Source organism: Plectropomus leopardus, chromosome 11 (assembly GCF_026936395.1).
Source record: "Plectropomus leopardus strain MGB_pleo_1.0 chromosome 11, ASM2693639v1, whole genome shotgun sequence".
Lineage (NCBI taxonomy): Eukaryota > Metazoa > Chordata > Actinopteri > Perciformes > Serranidae > Plectropomus > Plectropomus leopardus.
The window spans coordinates 35,577,204-35,602,495 of record NC_142186.1 but is presented as its reverse complement, the minus strand read 5'-3'; the positions used below and the strand labels follow the sequence as shown (position 1 = coordinate 35,602,495).

At 41.4% G+C, this 25,292-nt stretch overlaps 1 protein-coding gene across 2 annotated transcripts; it reads right to left on the bottom strand.

Annotated features, from left to right (window-relative positions):
• Positions 1-220: 220 nt before the first annotated feature.
• On the bottom strand, positions 221-25,272 carry pik3r4 (phosphoinositide-3-kinase, regulatory subunit 4). Of its 2 annotated transcripts, XM_088084721.1 has the most exons (22): positions 24,969-25,272; positions 22,651-23,381; positions 21,964-22,097; positions 21,099-21,309; positions 20,628-21,017; positions 19,611-19,745; positions 19,300-19,521; positions 18,755-18,928; positions 17,965-18,110; positions 17,651-17,854; positions 10,618-10,819; positions 9,824-9,844; positions 7,833-7,924; positions 6,520-6,742; positions 5,460-5,625; positions 4,829-4,993; positions 4,480-4,691; positions 3,885-4,016; positions 3,049-3,149; positions 2,426-2,514; positions 1,516-1,636; positions 221-1,042 (listed from the first exon to the last, which is right to left on the bottom strand). In XM_088084721.1, exons 2-22 carry the CDS (start codon positions 23,366-23,368, stop codon positions 872-874), a joined length of 4,029 nt encoding a protein of 1,342 aa, XP_087940847.1. In that variant the 5' UTR covers positions 23,369-23,381; positions 24,969-25,272; the 3' UTR covers positions 221-871. The 2 variants fall into 2 exon arrangements, with proteins under 2 accessions (XP_087940847.1, XP_087940848.1); XM_088084722.1 differs by lacking the exon at positions 9,824-9,844.
• Positions 25,273-25,292: the final 20 nt, after the last annotated feature.

Genomic DNA, 25,292 nt, shown 5'->3' with positions numbered 1-25,292 from the left:
TGTTTGTTTTTTTACATATTTTAAATTTGGGAGGAGCTGCAGAAGTTAAGTCGCTTTTGAAATAATCCTAAAAAGAATTCTGAAATATCGTACGGCCTCCAAATCTTGTAGTTAAGATCATCAGTATTTAAACGGATCAAATTTGACCCAGTTATTTATCAAGTAACATCTCAAACTCTCAAATGAGGATTTTACTGAATGAAACAACGGATCAATGATGTGAAGAGAAGTTTTTTTAATTTTGCTGCTTTTTTATTAACAGATGGACAAACAGTGAAATGCAGGTCACACGTTCATCTGCAGCCTCAAACATTTCTGCAGCAACAAAATGCATCGTTAGATATTTTACACAAGTTTCAAATCAAACGTTATATTACTCAGATTTTAAAATAAAGTATTTACAAACGATGTCGACTGACGAGGAGACAGATCGAGTGCAAGTGTTCGTGTAAATGTCATTTTCGTTCCAAAAAGGTTCAGTTGCTGATAATCTGGTTTTTTTTGTGGGGGGGGCTGAAGACGCCATCCATCACGTTTAAAAGCTAAAAACAAAAAAGGCTCCTCTGTGACACCTGTCGGCTGTCACATATGACGGAGGAGGAACAGAAGGCATCATGGGACTTTAACTCATCTTAAAAAATCAGCCAATGGGAGGAGGTCAAACGGGCGAGTAAGGATGTCATGTCAAACGTGTCAAAAAACGTGCATACACGTTTCTCAAACAAGTCGTGACGCATCTGAGTGAGAACGGAGAAAAAGCATCTATGTGTGAGTGTTGTGTATGTGTGTGTGTGAGTGTGAGTGTGAGTGTGAGTGTGTGTGTGTGTGTGTGCGTGCTTGCGTGTACTGTTGGCGTGTCCTCGGCGTGACCTCACTTCCAGACTTTGACGATGCCGTCTCTGGACGAGGTGACGATGAAGCCCTGCGTCGTCTGGAAGGTGGCGATGTCGGTGATGATGTCATGGTGTCCCACAGGGAGGGATTCTGGGCCGCGGCGAGGCGAGTCCTCCACCACGCCGCTCTTCTGTTTGCTGTGGATCTCCTGCGGCGCAGACAGACAGTTAAGGGTCAATAACCTCGGTCACAGAGGCATGATGGGAAATAAGACCTTACAGAAACGACCTGAGCATCGACCTTCAAAGCGTCGACTCAGAAGGAGACGTCTGTAGAAAAACTATTTAATTCAAACTTCAATTTATTTTCGTACTTATGTGCATTTTCATTACATTGAATGTTTACTGATTTTTGTCACTTATTCTGTAGAAATCCTAAAAGCAGTTTTTACGTTTAATTATTAATGTTCATCTAAAAGGGACGAAGCTTTTAACGAACAAAGACAGAAAAGAAGACAAAACAAAATGTGTAAGACTTAAACTTAACTTGTCCAGTGTGTGTGTGTGTGTGTGTGTGCGTGTGTGTGTCTGTGTGCGTGTGTGCGTGTGTGTGTGTGTGTGTGTGTGTGTCTGTGTGCGTGTGTGTGTGTGTGTGCGTGTCTGTGTGCGTGCGTGCGTCTACCTGTACGACTTCCGTCCCTTCGATGATCTTCCTGCTGTAGAGGACAGACGGACAGTGCAGCGAGTCGTTGGCTCCTCCCGCCACGATGTACGACCTCTCTGGATACGCCAGGTCCCAGAACCTGCAGGCGGCGAGCGAACAGCAGATTCATCACCAGAGTTCACGTTGAGAATTTAAAAGTCAAATAAACTCAGACGTTCTTTTGTCTGTCTGTTTTTCAGCGTCCAGGATTCATCTGGTTTTGTTTGTGTGTGGCGGTTCGGTTTCTCCTGAGCGTCGGCTGAAGTGTGGGGTTATAGATGTTTTAACTGTTTTCAGGAAGCAGCTGTAACGTCTGTTTGTCGCATGCAGACGAGCTGATTCTCACTGAACCTCAAAGATCTCCCAAAAACGTTTTCCTTCGATTAATTAAAGATGAAAAATAATCTGTTTACTTTGTGCATCATGTGCAACACAAAGGTTCAAATATCAGTAGAGATAATAATAATAATAATAATGTAAAATAAAATAAAATAAGCTAAAAAGTATATCCTAAATAAAAGATTGAAGAAGAAGAAACAAGAATCAAAATAAAAATTAAAAATAAAAGTAATAATAATAATAATAATATAAAAATATAAAGAGCTCCTAAAAAAAAAGATTGGCGCCTCAGATTGCAACAGATTGCAACATTTAGGTTTTATCACCATCTGTTGTCAGGAAACAAAAACATGAACCACTAAATAACTATAAAAAAAAAATAAAAAATTAACAAAAATAAAATAAAATAATTTTGATAATAATAATAATGAAAGTAATGACAATAATAATAGTCATAATAATTGAATAATAAAAAAGATTGTGTGGCCTTAATAATAAAAGTTTTAAAAGAAAATCAGTCAAATGTGAATAATGATGATGTGGTTCAGACCTGATCCTCATGTCAGATCCAGCCGTCAGCAGCAGAGGATTCCCATCAGCAGGACTGCAGTAGATCCCATGAACGCTGTGAGGAGACGGCTGCAAAAACACACACACACACACACACACACACACACACACACACACACACACACACACACACACACACACACACACACACACACACACACACACACAGCTGAATATCTGTCTAATATCTCTCACTTTCAGCTCAGTTGTGTCTGCAGTTTGGATTTTCCATCATCATAATATTGTTTTATCCGTTGTTATACTTTGTGCCGTTATCCTGTCGTTTTCTGAGTATTTTATTTTTTCATTCGTTATGATGATAAATTTGATCTTTTTAGGTTAGGTTTTAACCTGCCTTTAGTGCTTTAGTCTTTACAGAGCTGTTTTGTCCACGTGCTTGTGTCTTTCAGGACTTTTTCTCCATGTTTTTGAAAGAAATCAAGACAATCCGCTCGGGTTTTAAAGGGTTAACGATCAAATCTACTCTTCTGCGGAAAACAGCAGTTACGTTTATTTAATTAAGTGTTACAGGAAAAAAAGTCATCAATGAATCTCTACGCTTTCTCTCAAATTCTGTTTTTATTATTTAATAAAGAAACAAACCTGCATCTCAGAGAGCGGAGGAGCTGAACTCGCCCACAGAGTGAATTTACGGTCTCCTGTCTCCATGTCCCACATGGACACCTCGTTATTCCCCTGGACAGCTGCAGACGGACAAATGGACAGACAAACCGATGAATAAATGGATGGACAGACAGATAGACTGACGGACAGAGACAGAGACACAGACAAACAGAGACAGAGAGACACACAGACGAACAGAGACAGACAGAGACAGAGACACAGACAGACAGAGACAGAGACACAGACAGACGAACAGAGACAGAGACACACAGACAGACAAACAGAGACAGAGAGACACACAGACAGACAAACAGAGACAGAGAGACAGACAGACAGAAAGAGACAGAGACACACAGACAGACAAACAGAGACAGAGAGACACACAGACAGACGAACAGAGACAGAGAGACACACAGACAGACGAACAGAGACAGAGACAGACAGACGAACAGAGACAGACAGAGACAGAGACACAGACAGACAAACAGAGACAGAGAGACACACAGACAGACGAACAGAGACAGAGACACAGAGATAGAGACACACAGACAGACAGAGACATAGACACAGACAGACAAACAGAGACAGAGAGACACACAGACAGACAAACAGAGACAGAGAGACACACAGACAAACAGAGACAGAGAGACAGATCTCTAAAATCAGATTTCAGACGTCAGATTGATCAGATTTGTTTGATTTTCGTTTTGATTTTTAAAAAATCATCTTTCTTTGCGCTGAAGCTTCTTCAGTCTGAACTTTACAACCTTCATCGTCTTACAAACACAAAGACGTTTCAGCGTCCGTCGTCTCACCTGCGATGACGGACGATTGGTAGAGCGGATGCATCAGCAGGCGTCTGATTCGTGCTCGGGCGGGGTGGGAGTGGTTCGAGATGGGCAGCTGGAACCTCATATCCCAGCATGCCATGGTGCCGCTGCTGGTTCCTGCAGAGGAGACAAAGTTTGGAGATTCAGGAGCTGAAATGGACCAATTCCTTGACTTTCAAGGTATTTCAGGACTAAAACGATTGTTTTTTCTTCAGTTTGACTGAATTCATCTTAAAAAAATATATTTTTATGAAAAAAGTCATTATGGCAATGTTACAAACTAATTTTCACTTTGAGTCTGTTTGATTTTTGCGTTTTTCTTTCTAATATGACGCATATTAATGTTTTCAGAACAACTACAAAATGTTGTCTTGTCTCGTTGACTTTTAGTCATGCACCGTAAACCTGATTATAACCTGAACGAGTCCTCAAACAGTCCACCGAAGAACAGAAAAATCACCAAAATCTTCCCAATATGCAGATATCCCAATATATCACACACACACACACACACACACACACACACACACACACACACACACACACACACACACACACTCTCTCTCTCTCTCTCTCTGACCGAGGCAGAGCCAGCACTGGTGCATGTCCACAGTGAACGAGGTGATGAGTCCCAGTCGGAGGTCGTGGCGAAGTGTCCAGGCGTTGGAGTTGGAGCGAAGGTCCCAGCCGACCAGCGAACCGTTGACGGTGGCGTACGCCAGCACCGACTGGGCACCGGAGTTAAAATGGTGGATGTCGACCGCACAGCCGTCCTCCTGCAGGTCCAGAGACCTGAGAGGAAGGAGACAGATAGATGAGACGCGTCCTCCGTCGGAGCGGGGATCGGACCTGTGATCGGACCTGCGATCGGACCTGTGATCGGACCTGCGATCGGACCTGTGATCGGACCTGTGATGTGAGTCTGGTACCTGGTCTGGAAGGGCTGAACTTTGGGGGATTTCGGTGGTTTGTTTGCTTCGACTGCCAGCAGCTGGATGGATCCGTTGTCTGAGGCCACCGCCAAGTAATGCGACCCCTGGCAGAAGGTCAGCGTCTTCACGTGGCCGCCGATACGAGAATACGTCAGCACAGACCTGCAGGAAAACGCAGCAGAAAGGGCGAATCGTAAGAGCCAGGAAAGTGACAGAGAGAAATGTTTTCACAGCTTTCTGAAAGAAACTTCGGTCCGAAGTCTTTTAGTGTTTAAATGAGAAGTTATTTGTTCTGGATTCATCCGAATACACACACGTATGAACTCAGACACACACGTGAAAATCAGTCTGTTGGATCCGAGTCGCTGTGATGGAGCTCGACCTTATGTGAACTCAATGGACCGAAACAGGAGGAGAAACAGATCTGGATCGACGTGGTCCACGACACAACATGAGGGACACAAAGTGAGTCATTTTCGATACGATTTAAAGCTCATGAACGAGAAATTGTTGTAAAGAAAAGGAGAAGTTAGAGGAAGGTGTCAGATTACTTTACAAACCGGTGAACTCAAACGTGATAAAAGGCGTTTGCGTGACGGTTCGGCGTGTTTCAGCGTCTCTGTCTCACCTGGTGGTCGTGGTCTTCCCCTCCATCTTCTGACTGTCCCACACTTTAACGGTGCCGTCGTTGGACGCCGTGGCGAAGATGGAGTGCTCGTCTGAGACTCGGATGCGGTTCACAGCAGCTTTGTGTTCGTGGAGGTGAGCGACCAGCAGCCCTTTAGGATGCCACCCTGAAACACAGATCCACCGTCTGAGCCGCAGTGAGACCGAACCGCTTTAATCCAACACTTTCTGTCGAAACTCAAACCGTCAAACAGAGTGGCATTAAATACGTTTATGCTTCTTCTTTCTCCTTTTTGCACATGAAAACCGAGACAATTTGGGAATGCATTTTTTTTGCATGTTTGCATGCATGTTTTTGTTCATATGATTTTGACGACTTTTTGTTTTATTTCACATGTTCAAAAGATAGAAATTTATCAATCAATTGGGTTAAGATAAAAAGTCAATTTTCCCTTTTTTCTAAACCGTTCAAGTGAATCTGTCCTCATTATATTTGAGGTTTTCTACAGTAAAAAAAAACAACAAACAATCAGATAAAACAGACTGTACATGTGACTGTGCACGTGCGTCTAAAGTGGGCTGTGTCCGACGATTCAGATTTGGCAGCTCAATGCGAATATTCCAGGTTTTTTTTTTGTTTTAAGTCCGACAGTCTGGCATTGTGTCCAGGCTGTACCCCGCCTCTCGCCCAGAGACAGCTGGGACAGGCTCCAGCCGCGGTTACGGAAAATGAATGAAGTTTTAACAGGGCTCAGCTGGACGTTCAGTGTGACAGCGGCTTTCATGTGATCTAGCAACAGATCAGAAATACTCAACTTTTTTTTTTACAGACGCTAGATATCAAACGAAGACAGGACCTGTGCTGTGTTAAGTTGCTGTGAGCTGTAAATTTACCACATCTTCGTCTTACGGTGCGTGAAAGTCAAGAACGCTCACTCCACAGCAAAATCACACTGACGAGCAAAAATAAAAAAAAAATAAATAAATAAACGATTGCTCGGCTTTAAGCAATCTCAGCGGACTGAGGCTGACATCGGTATGACAGTGTGACAGTTTGTTACCAGGCGGAGGAGGTCGACTCTCCCACTCTGCGCTCTCCATCATCTGTTTGGCCATGCGCTCGGCGCTGCACTGCTCCCTCTTCTGCTGCACCAGCTGCTGCAGCTCCGCTTTGCAGGTGTTGATGCGCCGCTGGTAGGCGGGGCCGCTCGCCACCGACTGCAGCACGGGCACCGCCGGGGCTGCAGTAGTCTTCCTGATCTGACTCGCCGGCCCATCTGTAACCTGCGCACGCACGAGAACACACACACACACACACACGCACACACACACACACACACACACACACACACACACACACACACACACACACACACACAGCTTTGTTGAAAAATTTGGTTTCAAGTTTTACATGAAAGCATCTTAAATTGAATTCTTCCAAAATCTTCCCAGTTCTTCTTCTACTTTACTGGAAAGACTATGATTTATTATTGCTATTTTTAATTTTTTTAAATTAGGGGTCCTGGATGAAAAACTGTCCCTATATAATAGATACAATTATTCTCTTTCTAACTAAGATTTTTTATTTTATACGTGTGAAATTTTCAATAACAGCTACAGCAATTAACATGTGGAATTAATAAGAAGTTTCCTTCAACTAGATATTGTGCCTCTTTTTTCTGTTGTCTGTTCATGTAGCACCGATTTTAAAAGTATTTGTGTCTTTCTACTGCAGAGACAACCTAGCTTTATGAGAAGACCACATTTCCAGCAGTGAAAGACCTAATAAACCAATAAAGTCAATAAAATTATTTCAAGTTAATAAATCGTTTAGTCCGTGCAGCAAAACATTAATCAGTTAGTTGTTTGGAGTCATTATTCAAGCAAAAGCTTCTCCTTTTTGCTCCTCAAATGTGATAATTTCATGCTTTTCTTAATATTATAGAGCTGTAAACTGAACATCTTTGACATCTGAAGACATCATAATGGGTATTTTTCTCATTTTTTTTCCACATTTTACAGATAAAATGCTAAAAGATCTCATTTAAATTGACTTGCATTTCCTTTTTTTCGGATTTGTGTGTGCATAAGAAGTGAGAGTGCTGCTGCCGTACGCAGACTGCATCTCGTGTCTTTTACATTTTATACATTTACTTTACCAGTATTTTGACCGTGTAATTTCTGAGATCAGAAATGTTTCTTCTCAAAACTGTCCAAACCAAAAAGGCTGTGAACATGTGCGTTAAAAAAAACTGTGAACTCGTTGATGTTTTAAAACCAGTGTCGGCGTGAATGTGCCTCTGGCGGTGCAGCACCGGCCCCAGACCAACACTGTAAACATCCATAAATCTCAGCCACGCAGAGCTGGTGTTACCGTGGCGGGCTGAGCGGAGGGCGGCTCCTGAGATCCAAACATGCTCTTCCACTCCTCGTTCATCGTTGAGTCCTGCTTCGTGTGCTTCCTCGCTGCAGGAGACAAAAAAAACACAGCAGGTACATAAACACAGGATGTTAGATGTCTCTTATGCCACAATTAACCAACAAGCCTATAAATGTTTGGCTAAACGTTAAAAAACACCACCACGTGCTCGACAGATGTTGAGATTTCCACAAGCGGTTCTACTTTACGCTGCAAAAAATGTTTCTCTGCAATAAAGCTGTGCGTATTGTAAACTCCAATGAGCATCCCCAAAGACGGGAGAAAATAATCACATTGTTTGAGACACTTGAGTCAAGCTGTCTTCATTTAGGGAAAGAGTGGGCTGACATCTGTGCAAATGTAAAAAATGACCTTGAAATTTAATTTTAACACAAAAATACAAAGCCAGGGCTGAGCAGACTGGCATGAGATGGACATTTTTTGCAGTGTGGAGTGACTGTGAGGACTGTAAGTTTTTGGTGAACACAGAGAGAGTGATTAATGTGGGCGATTAGAGGGGGAGTTTCCTCCAGGCTCTTTGTCTTTCACATGGTTTGGCTGCAGACGGCAGTAATTAACTCTGAGGACTTACAGAAAAACATCTGGAACACAGAGTTAGTTTGTGACCGGATCACTGAGAAACACAGGAATTTAGACGCAGATTCACAGAGCCGACAGGAGACAATAACATCAAGTTTCTGTCCTGCTGTTGTCTCGATTTTAAATACTTCACTAACAACACCGGTAGTGTTTTTGTTTGCTGCAGACCGCGTTGTCTCTAAACTGTCAATTGAAGACGCCAACAGAAAAACAGAAAATTAACCCCGGAGGAAACGGCCGTGACAATTTTCCCACAATCTAAATGACCAAACTCAGAAACTCCTGTTGTCTGAACAACAATCCAAAGTTATTTTACTATCATAGATGTGATTAGAGAAGTTTTTTTTATCATTTAACCCATGTTTAACCAAGTAAGTCACACTGACATAAACAATCTTTTTTCAAGAGAGACCGAGCCGAGACTAACGGGCCGCTGACGCAGCAACTGTTCTTGACGAAAAGTTAAACATTTAGTGCAGTTTGGTCTTTCGTTCACACAACAGCATTTTTGCACCTGAAAACACAAAACTTTGGAAACCCGGGTTCCATGTGCATTACATTTGAGACAAATATCCATGTTTGATATCGTTTCTGTACGGCCCTTCCACATTCCCAATAAAATTATTTTTAAAAAACACAAAGATGTTCTTGATAAAAAATCCCTTTAAAAAAAATGCTGAATGCTGACTTCTACTTTTCAGTATCCAGGTATTTATTTCACACACACTGAGTATTTATTTCTTCTATTTTTGGCAAAAAAAAAAAGTTACTATATTGATTTTTTTATGTATTCAGTCTCATCATATCACTTTAAATGAGCCCATATTGTGTTTGTATCGTATCACCATCATCATATTGTTGTTAAAACGTTCCAGTTAGCACCGATACACAAATACACAGTATACACTTTAGTGACTCTGGTTACACTGTCAGTCAAACTGAATAAGCAAAGTTTAAATTTGGGGACATGTTAGGCTTTAAAGGTCCCATGAAACAGCTCTGAGATCAGTTCTCTTGAAACTATAAACCTGAAAATGAATAAAACCTGAAGGACGACGACGACTGGATCGACCCCACGTCCGTCACATCTGACTGGACGCTCCAGCGTTAGTCATTAAAAAGTAATCAAAGAGCTCATAAAAAGGAGGAATTTTCATTTTGTACATTATTAAAAATGGATTTGTTGACAGGATTTTGGCGCGGGATGAGACGGCAGATCAGGGAGCGGGAACATGAGGTTACAACGTGCAGGGAGGTATTTTATATTTCATGGGACCTTGAACAGTTTGTTACGTTCACAGCAAGCATGCGCATCACTTCAAACTGAATCACAGGAGACAAAATACCAGATGCTGCAGCGATGAACTCTGTGAAATCAATACAAACATCATTTTAATAAGAAACAGAGAGGAAGCAGAGCGACTCTGTTTGTTTGAAGTTCAAATGAGACGAGACGAACACGGAGAACATTTAGCTCCTTAATACGATGGCTGTCTGAAATACGTGACATCTCAACTCTGCAAAATAATCCTTAGATGGTTTATTCACTCAGTCGCAGCAGGTAAACTGTTCTGTTTCATTATTAAATCAGGTTAACATTAAAAACACAAAAGTATAAAGATGGGAATCAACGTCTTCAAGTCAAAATCAAAGTAATAATAATAATTTCTGACCAATATCCGATCTACAGATGTTCAGTTTCAGTTTCTAGTATTAAAGGCTAAAAGAGAGTAAGAAAATGTCACTTTGATGGATTATATAAAACTTTTTTTAATTTAATTAAAAGCTCTAATTATTTTTGTACTGACTCCAAACTCTCGCCAACCAAATTTTTTTACATGTTCTAAAATTTCAGATTTTGTTAAGAAAAAATGTGAAATGAAAGCAGATTTTTTTTTAAACCTTTAACTCTCATTTTTGTAAATTTTATGTTTTTGTTCGCTATGTTAGATGAGGAGACATTATGACAGAAAGACTCTGTTCCACGACAAGAAACACAAATGGGTTTTCACTTCACACCAGTTTACATAATGTGGTTAAACTGGGAGTTTTTTAAAATCCTGTATAACAGTTTGTCTGACTTTATTTCCATTGTTGAGTTTAAGAGTTCGGCTATAAATTGAATAAAATAACTGATTACCTCTCTTGTCCTCGGGCTCAGCTTTGGGTTTAACCAGGTCGACCTGGCGGCCCGTGATGCCGAGCAGGGCCAGGTCGATGACGCCGGTCTGGGCCGCCTCTCCCAGGTGACTCTGCTCGCCCATGTTGGCTTTGGCCTTGTTGGATTTCAGCATGAAGTCTTTGAGCGCCAGCAGCTTGTCCTCCTCCGCCTCGGTCATCCCCTGCACAACAAGAAAACGCGACACGGTGAACACGGAGGGCTGGATGTGACCGAGAGAAGATGGATCGGTCTTCATACAGGATTCAAAGAAAACACAGCTGAGTTTGGCCGACAGCGTGTGAGATTCTGCTCTGCCAGCAGTGAAATACATTTTAATGAACATCTGGATTTATATTTCACTGAAATGAAACAGAACTATTAAAGAACACAAAGTTTTCTGTATTGAACATGCGGTTTCTGGCTGAAGGATAAGTTCTTAAACCTTCAGCCACGGTGATATTCTGGATTTTTCATTTTGTCCACATGTTCAGACACAGTTGATCTGATGTACTAAATACCAGTATTAAAAAAGCCTCCTAAACTGCCTAAAATGCTGGATTGGAGATTGGGGAGTATGTGAGTCAATGCATAATTATGTGTTTTCATAACACATAATTTATTAATAAATTCTGTATTATTGTGTATGAATAAGTAATTTCACATCCTGTATAAAAAGGTAGTTGTCCTGGAAATCAATTATTTTTCACCACCCTAAAACTAAATTTCAGAGCAAGTTGTTTTGTGAAGTCATAACTATTGATTAAGTGCGATAAAAATTAATTGATTTTTCAGTAAATAGTGGAATGTAAGCTGTTAGCGAGATTAGGGCTGTACCAACTCCGAAATAAGCCAGTCAAATCAGATTTGGCTATTTAACACGAATACGAATTTACAACAAGCGATTTGTTTTGTGTTTCATACAAAGTTGTAAAATTTGAACAAGCTCAGCAGGACGTTCAGCAGCATTCATGTAATATTATAAACAAGGTTAAGGCACTGACGACGGGTCGTAAATGTGCAACATTTTTTGCCGACACTATATATCAACAAAAGTGTGTCGTATTATGCTGCTGTGAGCTGTAAATTCATCATTTCTGAACAGAAGGTCTGGTCTCCTCTGTGCTGCTGCCTGCCTGTCTGCAGCTCCCTGTACCGAAGAGTAGCATTAAAGTCAAGAGCACTCACTCCACAGCAAAATCTGGGGCCCAAAACATCCCCAGAAGCACACTGCACAGCACGCTGACAAGCAAAAAGAAAACAAATTAAAAAAAAAAAAAAAGACTACTCGACTTTACCGATCTCAACTGACTGTGGGGTCTCCCACTGATGATCCTAACAGTTCGGGGTTTAACTTGAGCCACATTTTACAACAATAACCATCATTTTACATCTGTACAGGGTTAGGAGTAAACAGCTGACAAGGTTAAAAAATAAAGTCACAGACTCCAAGATCCGATCTGATCATTCAAACACCTCAAGAATCAATAAATATTATCAGATTCTACGTCTTAAACTTCTGCTCGGACTTTAATTTAAAATTTAAAAAACGCACTGCGTATAAAATGTGTAGATAAATTTAATCTGAGCTCCACGTGTGACTAAAGCTGATATTTGTGAACAGCCACAGAGACGAGCTCCTGGTCTGTGAAATTGTTTATGTGGTTTCATAATGTTTCACAGAAATGTGGTTTTTCCTCAGAAGATTGAGACAAAAAGAGGCCTGATCCCCACACACTGAATCTGGCAGCTCTGCTTTCCAGATGGAGCTTCGTTTCAAAAATTACTAAATTCAGTCTAAAAGGAAAAAGAGTCAAAAGAGAGTCAGTTACAAGTTTTTAAGCCAGCGTGTGAAAAGAAACACAGCATCAGCATGAGATGCACACACAAAAAAAACTACTGTGGTCATCATAAGAGCTCGAGCGCAGATAAAATATCCCTGCAGTTTTTAATTTTCGGTGGAAATGCCTCCAGGATTTAGGAGTCCTGTTCTACAGAAACGCTCTGGTCATCGTGGTTTAATTCTGAGGAAGTTTGTTGTCATTTGATCAAAGTGATGCTGAGCAAAAAATGCACGTGGGAGTGAAAGTCAACGTCTGCATGTTTTTAAAGTATTTAGAAACACAGATAATGTTGCAGTCTGGATGATCTGCAGTGTTTGTTAACTCCTCGGTTACCTCGCACTCAAAACTTCTGCTCTTCAGAAGAACCTCCTGAGTTTCACTTTCTAAACTTTTGGAAAATCTGTGAGGAGGATTTTGGTTAAATACTTTTTTTATTAAGGATGCACGATAATATTGGCATGTCATCTGTATTGGCAGATATTGGATTTAAAATCAAATATCAGAATCGGCCAACTTGCTGATTTCTGCTTTTTTACTGACAAAGTGACCATGTGCAAAACATCAACCCTAACTTCAAGTATTTTTCTTATTTTGCAAAATAAATGAATATTACGGTGTCATCACGATAAGAGTATTCATAATACGATGTTAATTCCACTACAGAGGGGAGCTGATGATCACTGAAATTATGTAGCAAAAGCAGATATCAGGCAATAATCTGCAAACCATTTTAACAAACTGCATTACAGTTTTAACAAACAAGTTTTTCTGCTTTGTCCTGAAATCAGCTGCTCTGACAACAAACTTACACTGAAATTAAAAGCCACAGTCCTCTGCTCTGAAATCAATTTTGCCTTCAAACGTCTTTTAATTTCTCGTGTTTCTATCGCGTTCTGAGCGGCTTGCCGACACAAGACCGCCAAGGGACCGAGCGACATGGTTTACAAGCCGATGGTGTCACGAGTCCGTTTTTTTTTAACAGAAATTATTTCAAATTAGTGCTTAGAGACTGAATAACTTCCACATTCACTCAGACTAAATTCCATCTGAGAGAGCCGATGCCATAAGAACCACATTCCTCTATTCTGATAAAAAATCATCTCCGAAAACTTTTCAAACGTTCTTGAACTGAAAATCACAAGTTTTACCTATAAAGAGATTATTTTTAGAAAAACATGACTGTGGTTATGTTTTTGAGAAGACTTACGGATGCAGGTCACGTTATTATTACCACTAAATTCCAGTATGCTGCAGCAGAAATTAGGACTGTAAAATCTGAATAAATCTTTTGATAAAGTTCATCTTTCTTCCTGTTTTTGACTCTCTTCGTTCAGACTGAACTTTCCGTCTGCTTCATCCATTTCTGCCTTCAGGATGTTGAAATTCTTTCTAACAGCTCTGATTTATTTCATGTTCTCACTTTAAGTATGAAAGAAACTAATCCGAAACAGAACGGCGTAATTCTGCGGTATTTTCTGATAAATCTGTCGAGCAGGCCGACTTCAAGCTCACAAGAACACAAACTGTCAGGACTCGAACGGAGATACAATCACAGAGGAAAACACATTTTTAATTCACTAAAGTAACAACAGACGAGAGATTTTTTAAAATCTAATTAACAAAACTGAAAACATCTGAAACTAATATTTACTTCCTCAACAATGCAAAAGCTGCCCTCCAGCAATGATTGTTTAACTGTGCTAAATATAACTCGTAGTGACGATAACAATCAATCGACGACAGACGACAGTTAAGAATTTAATCAAACATTAAATAATCGATACACTATGTAACACAGTCAAAGTATAAATGCAATATGTTCCTGTGAGTTTAAAAAAAAAAAACTACATAGGTATTGTTTGAAATATGCAATGTATCTGTTTTTTTTAAAATGACGATTAATCAATCAATCAATCATTAATTGTACCAATAATCGATTAAGGAGCGCTTTGTATTGTAAGATTTCTGTCACACTGCGTTTGGAGGAGCTGAGTGTGTTTTTGGTGCAAGTTTACAGATAAAACTTTAATAATACAGAATATACAGAAACACTGTTTGACCTTCGCTTTCGATGAGGAAAACTCTGCCGAAAAACCTCGTCAACAGATAAAAATATTTAAAAAGAGTCTTTTCTAATCGTTTGAGGGAGATAAATTAAATGCACGTCGCGTAGGTGCGAGGCAGCACACTCACTCGATGCCACAAGTTTAATGTTTGGACCCTTCATGGATATTTGTCAGGTCAATCTGTGTTTCTTGTATTATTTATTGTGAACATCTGATAAAATTAAACTGATAAAAACTGAATTGTGAATTAGGATTTGTTTCTAATATACACATTTGTTAAGAAATCTAACTTTTCTCTCTCCCAATATCTCCTCCTACTGCGAGATTTGAACTTTGGTGCCGCGATTTTGTCTCTTTAATTAAGCTGCCATTTTGACCTGGACATTCAGAGACAGATCTTAAAGACGCAACAAAACAAAGACCTTTCTTATGTTTCTCAAGACTTGAAATAGAGATGTTTGAAGTATTTGGAAAACACTCTGTGGATTTGAGGAAGTTGGGAAATTTCGCTGTGTTAAATTAAGCGAATTAAAGAACTCAGCACGGATGCTTTTTGGTGTTTTTTACAGCACGGTGACCTGATGACAAACAGGAATAATTAAAGCCGCCTGCACGCACTAAAAAAACGAAACCACCACAGACAGACAGACAGACAGACAGACAGACAGACAGGCAGACAGGCAGACAGACAGACAGGCAGACAGACAGACAGACAGACAGACAGACAGGCAGACAGACAGACAGACAGACAGGCAGACAGACAGACAGACAGACAGGCAGACACCCTCCGCTTACTGAGTCATTTCAGGTATCTCACGACACGAAAACATCAAAGTTCAGAGCAACGTGGGAAATCTGTGGCACAAATTCACTGTGTGTGTGCGTGTGCTTGCGTGTGTGTGTGTGTGTGTGTGTGTGTGTGTGTGTGTGTGTGTGTGTGTGTGTGCGTGCCTGTGTGTGTGTGTGTGTGCGTGCCTGTGTGTGTGTGTGTGTGTGTGTGTGTGTGTGTGTGTGTGTGTGCGTGCCTGTGTGTGTGTGTGTGTGTGTGTGTGTGTGTGTGCGTGCCTGTGTGTGTGTGTGTGTGTGTGTGTGTTGTGTGTGTGTGTGTGTGTGTGTGTGTGTGTGTGTGTGTGTGTGTGTGTGGGTGTGTGTGTGTGTGTGTGTGTGTGTGTGTGTGTGTGTGTGTGTGTGTGTGTGTGCCTGTGTGTGCCTGTTGTTTGGGTGATAAACAGAATAAAACTCGGTGCGTCACTGCCCCCTCTGGTAAAAGTCAGAGATAATTTACATCTCTCTCCACACATGTATCTATTTTCTCTACTGTAAACAAAAAAGATCAAATGCAACAAAATAATCTATTTCTAAATGTTTAAATAAAAAAGCATCTTATGCTCTCGAAATATACTTATACGAGTGTTTATTTTCCACTGAATAAATGTTCTGAATAATCCAAAACGATCTGAAATAGGAACATTTAGGAAAACTCTTTGGCTGAACTGACCTTTAAACCATTTAAAGTTTGTGATTATTTAAGAGTCATGTGACGGGCTTTCCCACGTCGTTATGTTAGACGTTGGTCTTTTTTTTTAAGTTATGTAAACAGGAAATGTGTTATTTTGGTTGTTTTCCTGGAGAGATCCATCATCATTGAGCTCAGACACTCAACACTGCACACTTAAAAAAACTATTAGAAAAAGATTTAAAACATATTACTGTGAGAATCTGGAATTAATGAAACTAGTTTTTCCTTCTGACTATCAAAACCTGATTTTAGATAAACAACCCTGACACATGTTCTCTGACATTTTTGAGTCTCATTCTTTTCTTTGCTGTTGATTAACTGATTGCTTTTTTTTATGTGTTGATAATTTGTGCAAAGTTTTGCCCGTCGGCAGATTTAGCGGCCTGCTGGAACAATACTTTGCTGTGTTGACCTGAACTCCTCATTCAGACTGCCAGCAGCTCTGTGGGTCCGTCGGTCACTTCACTGATTACAGAAACACGATCTTCAAACTAAGTTCAAACATGGAAAACATCCAACACGCTTCTCAGCATGGCTGACTTTTCCACGACTTCAGTGAGTTAAAATAAAGTTTTCCAAAACCATCTGATGGAATGAGAATCGAGCTGGAAGAAACAGTCTGCTGGATTACTTTTTTTAAAAAACATTTACTCCTAACTAATAACTTTCCCAGATAATTCAAGTGCTTTATGATTTTGAGCCAAATGAGCTGTGCATAAATTAAATCTATTCTAATGCTATATTTACATTTATTCTAGTGCAATAATTCCATTTATTCCAGCAACGTTAACATATTTATTCTAATGTCATAATTGCATTTATTCTAGTGTAATACTTATTTATTCTAATGCAATAATTGCATTTAATTTAGTGCAATCATTACATTTATTCTAATGCAATAATTACATTTATGTTACTGAGATCATTACAGTTATTCTAATGCAATAATTACATTTATATTACTGAAATCATTACATTTATTCTAATGCAATAATTACATTTTATTACTGAAATCATTACATTTATCTTAGTGCAATAATTACATTTTATTACTGAAATCATTATATTTATTCTAGTGCAATAATTACATTTTATTACTGAAATCATTACATTTATCTTAGTGCAATAATTACATTTTATTACTGAAATCATTATATTTATTCTAGTGCAATAATTACATTTATTTTAGTGCAATAATTACCTCTATTCTAGTGAAAAGATTGCATAAATAATACATTTATTCTAGTGCAATAATTCTATTTATTCTATTCTTCTTTAATATAATTCTAGTGTAATTACTACATTTATTCTAGCGCAGTAATTACTCACATTCTGCAAAAGTTACATTGTATTAATTTATTTCCCTTATTATTTTAAAACCAGTGTTCAGGTTGTGGATGTTTGTTTGCTGACGTTGTTTTTGTTTTCGTGGTGTCCTCCTGTGTGTTTTTATTGCACCGATCAGGAATAGTGCTCCTATTTTAACCTCAGACTGTGTAAAACCATAAAAGCTTTCTGTTTCTGTGTCCCCTCATTTTCGGATCTATCTACCATGAATAACATGAGACTGAGCAGCGTCTTCTGACCTGTGAGAGCAGCTTCTTCAGGAGCTGTGCGATGGCCGGGTCCTCGGGAGTGGGGCATTCTGGGATGGATCCGGCGCGCTTCTTCTGCCGGAGCAGCAGGTGGCGGAAGAGGCTGGCGATGTCTTTGGAGCGCAGGGCGTAGTCGAAGATGGAGCGACTGACCGGCTCCTTCAGGACGCTCAGCAGGACGAGCTCCTTATCGATCTGAGCGGGGGAGAGAGGTGAGGAGGGGGAGGGGTTATGGATGAAGGTGTGCTGTGAGGATGATGATGATGATGATGATGATGATGATGATGATGATGATGAGGACTCACCTGGATGATGGGCTGGGTGATGAAGGGGTTGAGGTGAGGCATCAGTTTGCAGTAGACGTCGGCCACGTTGAGGTGCTGTGCGATGACGGTGATGAAGCCGACCGCCCCGTAACGGATCCACAGGTTTGGGTGACACAGGAACGGAGCTACGGCAAGCCAGAGAGAAAAAAAATACACAATCCAGTTTAGTGACGGCACACGCTTCAATAAATAAACTGAAGGCCAACAGATTATCAGCCAGGCTTATTATCGGGGTCGATATTTGGCATTTTGACGATTATCTGTGTCTGTGTTTTATTTTAATGATCACAGATCAAATTAATAGAGGATTAAGTGTGCGTATTATTGCTGGTGCTGGTTAAATGTGCTTATTACACTCAACGAACACCAGCGAAGGCAGTCTGCAATACGTGCAAAGACACTTTTACTTTGTAAAACCTCAGGGGGCTATTTTTATTCACACATTTTTTAATTTGAATTTTCACTGAACTTTATGAAGAACATTGCAGGGAAGGTTTCACTTTTGATTTAATATTTGCAAAAGCATTTAAACAAAGTTTTATGTTGGCGTTCGCTATATTCCATATTCTACATTTTGACTGAAATTTTCATTTTAATTCTAAATGCATATCGATTCCAAATATCTGTTATTGGTCTCATTAAGTACTAATAATCGGTATCAGCCCTGAAAAACCAAAATCAGTCGACTTCATGTGGTTTTACTGAAACCATCGCTACATCAGTAGTTCATGAGACAAAATAATCTGTGAAGAAAAAATTGGTGTCTCACCGATGTCGCTGACGAACTCATAGATGTGAGGTTTCTGCAGCAGCCCCAGCTGACACATGCAGGTGAGAGAGTTCAGAGCTTTGTAGATGACGAACTCCTCGGTGTCGCTCAGACCCTGCTGGAGGAGAGGCTTCAGGATGGAGGAGCTCTGCCAGCCGACGTACGCTGCAACACCTTCAACACAAAAACACGCACAAACGCTTCTTTATCAGTACATTAAATCCTGTCATTGACTGTGAGGAAAACATAGTGATCGAGACTCAGTAATTAATGTCACATTTTATATCTTATATGTTCACTCTTATTGTAAATCAGGATCCTTTATGATGTTTTACATTTATTGCTCTGAAAAGCATTTTGAATTGCCCTGTTGTGTTATTCGTGTCTAGAAATAAAGGCAGCTTTTAACAGCTTTTACTGTGAAAGAGAGTGAAGCTGTGGACAGATTAACAATGAGCTGAGGCTCATTATGAAGCGGCTAAGCTGAGCGGAGAGCTGCAGATTCAGCTGATTGTTCTCTGCTGTGCTCCTCGAGGTTTTCTTACCCACGATGCTGTCGAAGAAGGCTCCTCGCAGATGCCAGTCGTTCTTGTCGTTGAGGAAGGTGATCATGTGAGACAGCAGCACGTCGTTGGCTTTCTGCCGGCCGAAGAAGACGCAGAGTCGCGTGATGCCGTTCTCCATCAGTGACTGTTTGACGATGTTCTCCGAGTCGCTCAGCAGCGTCACCACCTTCTGCTGCACCATCTCATGCAGCGCCTGCAGCTCTGTGGACAAACGGCGAGTCCGTCACACAGATAAACACTTAATCTTTTTCTAACAGCTGAGACGAGTCGGCTCGAGTGTGTTTCTGTACCGGAGTCGTAGTTCTCGTTGGGGTGGAGTGTTTCCTCCGTGTCCTCGCCGCTCAGGTCCTGCTCTGTGTTAACATTATTCTCCTGAACCAGCTCCAGGAAACGCAGCGCGCTCTCTGCCAGATGAGCGATGTTCTCTAAACATCACAAAAAATAGACAAGAATTAAGAAAAAGGCCGAAACAATCTGTTCCAAATTATAACTAAAACAATAATTCATTTTTTAAAAAAAATACATACCAACGTCAGTAGTAAATAAATCTGATAAGGATAAACCAGCTCAGGGCGCCAACTGGCTCAGTTGGTAGAGCAGACACCCCATGTGCGGAGGCTACAGCCTCGCTGCAGCAGCCGTGGGTTCGATTCCAACCCTGGCCTTTTGCTGCATGTCAACCGCTCTCTCTCTCACCCTTTAACACTTAAGCTGTTCTCTCAAAAAAAGGCAAAAAGCCCAAAAGTAACCTTTTATTTTTTTAAAAGAAAAAGAGAGATAAAATGACATTATGAAAAAAAATATGATTTTGTAAAGCTGTTGTGTTTTCTTAAACTGAGAACTGACCATCCAGCACCCGCCATCACTGCTTTAGATCATTCATTTGACAATAAACTGATCACAAGATGAGATCAAACTCAGCTCCTTTCACGACAGAAACTGTCGTACAAAGTGAAAGTTGTATTTGTATGTATGTATTTGTGGTATATCATAATATATCACAGCATATCATAATGTCAGGAAAAAAAACAGTTTTTTTTCTGGTTTGCCACCGCTGAATTAATTTTTCACTGTAGCTACATCACGTTTCCACTGAGCGAAATATTCAAACGTGGGATGTCAACAGTTTTTATGTCTTCATTATCCAACAGATAAAAATATTGTGGATGTGTTTTGCGTTATTTTATGCACATTTGTTCACATTAAAATGGTACAGCTGGTATTTTTGTGAACATTACAGCAGAATTTCTAAAACATTGACATGTTTGAAAGAAAATGTTTTATTTCAAACTCTAAAATCCACCGACCTGCGTACGCCAGCCTGACGATGGTGGCGTCGTCCTGTGCGAGGTGGGCGATGCCCGGCAGGATGTATTCTGGGTAGATGTTGACGTCGTTCCTCGGCACCTCCTTCACCAGCGCCAGCACTTTGGCCAGAGTGCGCACGGCCTGAGCGCGCACGCGAGGCACGGGGTCGTTGCAGAAGTGCAGCAGGTAGGGCGTGATGCGGTCGAGCAGGATGTCGACGCCGAGCCGCGGAGCCAGGTGCAGGATGAGCTCCAGCGCCGCCAGCTTTGAGTCGCAGGAGTGCAGCGTCTGCAGGCAGGAGGTGATGACGGACACCAGCACGATGAGGCCCTGCTCCTCCCTGGAGCTCAGCGCGCCATCGCTGCTCTCCTGAGACGAAGACGAAGAGCCTGGAGAGGGAAAAAAAAACACTAATTATAAAGAAATAGTTTTTCACTGTGTCCATCAGTCTCACGTCCGCTCCCTCTCACCTCCTCGCAGGTTGTGCAGGATGTTGTCGAGGTCTTTGCGGATGACGAGCACGCGCTCATCTGCAGACTGGAAGGTCTCTTTGGCGAACTGAGCCATGTACGGCTGCAGGAAGGTGTAGAAGATGTCGGGGAAGGCTTTCCCTCTCTGCTGCTTCAGATACTCCTCTGCAGTCAGACGCTTCTCTGGCTCTCTCTGCACCATCTGAGCTACCTGAGCGGCAAACACTGATTCTGTCAGAGGAACCTGCAACTACAAACCTTTAGTTCCCAGTTAGAGTTCACTCAAGTTGACTATATGATGATTAAATGAGCCAGGTTGTTGATATCAGCTGATTTTCATTTACAGTGGATTCACTAGTATCAGTGTATCTGTTGGCAGATCAATAACAAGAAACGTCCAGATGCATGCACATACGTGGTCCAGCTATTACGAATTCAAGATTATTATGTTCCACACACAACATATCCTGATCATTATTCTTCAAGAACATCATTTAACCCACAAAATATTCTCTTTCTGTAGGAGGCCCCTGATCAATATATTATATATATTATGTACAGTATATATAAGAGAATGTTTAAGCAAGAACAATCCTCAGAAAATACAAATATTGCCTCAAGTATGAGCCTTAAAAAATGAGTATTTAAGTGGCTCTAATCATGATAATGTAACATAAAATGACATAAATCATAATAGAAAAATGTATCCATGGAGCCAACTCGTCCTTTCCAGGACTGTCTGAACAGTGTTTTTTTCTGCCGTGTTGTTCATCCTCCTTAATATATTAAATATAAAATTAATGTGGGCTGCATAAATAAAACAGACTTGACTGTTGACAGCCGGTCAGCCGACAGTGATCTTTACCAGCTCTCGGATGCTTCGGTCCTCGATCTTCATGAGAACGTGCTCCGTCTGGAAGTGTCCTTTACGATACGCCAGCAGCTGGGACAGATCGAACAGAGGGACGCCCTCCGTGAACAGCTCCGCTATCACACAGCCTGCAAACACAGCGGGGGTTCAAACTGAAGCACACACACACACACACACACACACACTGCAGTCTAGCTGCTGCTTTTTCATATTATATATATATATATCATATATTCAATCAATACAGACACACAACAACATTAAATTCATTATTATTTCATGTGACTGCTGACCAGCCTCCAAAGCACAAAATCTGATTTAAGACAAAAACATTTTATAAGTTAAAGGATGCTGCGTCACCTCATCCTTATTCATACAAAACTAAGTTTGGTGGCTGTGTCCTCGCCGCAGCGGCCGCGGGATCAACTCTGTCCTCTGTCCTTTGCTGCATGTTGTCCCCTCTCTCTCCTCTTTTCACACTTAGTCTGTCCTATCCATTAAAAGCTACCACCCCCCAAATCTAAATTTTATTTTGTATTCATTTGAATGATTATGTGTTGTGTTGTGTTTTCACTGCCTGTCCAGAGATGTGTCTATGTTTCATTGTTTTATGCAGTGACAATAAAGAAACTTGACTTGAACATTAAGAATATACACAATATACACAAAGAGTGTGTGTACCTGCAGAGAAGATGTCCATGGCCTGTTTGAGCTCCCCTCGGCTCCTCTGGTTGTTATTGGTCAGGTCCACCAGCGGTGTGTTCTGGTCGCTTTCTGTGGTAAACATGCTTCCATCCACGAACCTCTCCGGTGCGATGTAGCACGTTCTCCTCCTGGACGTGTCGAAGAAGTAGTTGAAGTCGGCGGGGTTGTCCTCGGGCAGGTACGTGGGCTTGAAGCTGGCGAAGTCGGTGAGCAGCACCCAGTTCCAGCTGGTCACCATCACGTTCTCAGTCTTGATGTCTCCGTGGCGGACGCCTGCTTTGTGCGCCTGGTCGACGGCGTTGAGGATCTGGAAGGCAAGCCACCGCTTCTCCACGTTGTTGAGGAAGGGCCGGGTGCTGATGCGGTCGTACAGGTTGTCCCGCACGTACTGACGGAACAAGATGGCAGCTTTCTCCGTCAGGGAGGTTTTCTGGAAGGGCAGGCAGTTCTGGCAGGAGTGCAGTCTGATCTTCAGCTCCTCCAGCTCCTGCTTGTAGCTGGTCAGAGGCAGCGAGGGGTCCTGGATGGCGAAGACTTTGACCACCACCAGGCCCTCCCGGTGTTTGGCCCGGGCCACCTTGAAGAAGCGGGTGCTGCCCAGGCTCTTGTCGTACTCATGGTCGTGGATGTCGGAGAAGTAGCTGTCCACAGACAGGATCTGAGAGGGGGCGATCCCCGCCAGCTGGTTCCCCATCACGCCTCGCCGTCTGTGGAAACGTTACAACACAGATCAGTTTAGGGAGCTCAGAGCAACATTAAAAAATAAACAAAAAAACACATGGATCACTATTTAACCTTTTGACTGCAGAATATTAAGAAAACGTGGTTCTGCTTTTGTTTTCTCTGAGCCCTGTTTGATTTGGAGGCGAGACACTGGAACTACATTTGAGCTCTGCTCAGGAGATGACACTAAAGGCAACTTTAAGATACTTTTAGGGGTTATAAGCTTTGCTGTCAACCACATGTGACAACAAGCACAACTACAAAACCGTAACGACCATTTACCAGCTGCATCTGCATCATCCAGAATAAGCCAGTAATAAAAGAACTATGGGAAACAATTTTTAGAAAACAACACGACCTGGCCGTCGTCAGTGTTTCAAAGATACAACACAAAGCCAAAGAGTGTGGAGAAAAAGACAAAGATTACAAAAAAAATAATCATGAATAGATAAAAGCTCATCCTGCTGCAAAGGAGCAAACCAAAAAGCAACAAACATGCCACCTCAGGACCTCATGCGCTTTAAATCTCTGCATTAATAAATGTGCTGTTAAGTTTGATCACCACAGGAGGAAAGGATTTCCTGTGGCTTTCTGTGGGGCATCATGGTGGCAAAAGGTTTTCTGAAGGTTTCCCTTCACTAGGACTAAAGGGACCACAAGCAAACCAGGAAAAAAAATACACTTCAGTAAGCAGAGGGGGTGTCTGCTTACTTTAGGCCATATAGTTAAAATCATGACACAGCAGTTTTGGATTTAAGAAAGGGTAAGGGGTGGTGAAGAAAGGGGGAGGCATGTCAAAGAAATTGTTTAAGCACTGTGGGGGATTTGGATTTTTTTATTTGTGTTAGAGGAGGGAAAAACAACATTAAAATATAAAAAAGACATCTATAAAAAATGTTTCCTTCATAAAATGACACCAAAGTAAATACAAAATGAAACCCTTTTCAAGATTAAAAGATTGTTTTAATAAATTATTATTTTCATGTTTTAAAAAAACACAAACTAAGGAGCATGCACAACAATAGTGAAACAACCACGGCGTTTTTAAACTCCCTTAGACTCCACCATTAAACATTAAACAGTAAATTGTGGCTCGGCCTCTGGCTAACCGGGCTGCGTGTGCGCTTCATAGGCCTGAAGCCGCTGCAGCGGCCCGGGATCGAGTCCAGCCTGCGGCCCTTTGCTGCATGTCATCCCCGCCTTCCCTGTCTCTCTTCAACTGTGCTAGAAACATGGAAAATATCCCCAAAACAACCTCCGTCAGATTTCTGACTTTTGGCTTCATGTTATTAAGTTAATCTGTCGCGCCTTTAATGTAACTAAACTTCTTTACTTCACAGCACAAAATAAAAGCAGATGCGGAGCAAACACGGATGCATTTAATCCTAAAACATCCGTGACGGGAGTAAACCTGCGCTGCTGACTGCAGTCACATGATTCAGCAGCACACAGCTCTCACTGAGTTAGCATGCTAGCTAGCCGATGTTAGCTCCCTGAAATAAACCGTAAGCAACACTTAAAAACAAAACATCCACGTTAAACAGATTATAAATGTGTGTGTTTGGTGTTACCAGCTGCTATTGACAGATCCGCTGTTGTTGTTTTTGTTGTGTTTCCGCAGGCTAACGTTAGCTAACAGTGGACGGTTAGCCGCTAACGGCTGCTAACGGAAACAAACTAACGCAGATTAACCGACTTCATGTCGTCGGTTGGCGCGTTAGCTACGGCCGCCGTGCAGCTATCGTACCGATCTACCGCCGGTGAAACTCCCCGCCGACGGAAACGGACCGTAGCCGTGAAAAATGAACAAAAGTAGCAGCCTGAAATGTTTGGGTTCCCGTCAGCGCGTTTCCAGCTGTTATTATGAATCCGGGTCAAACCGGAAGCGGAAACTC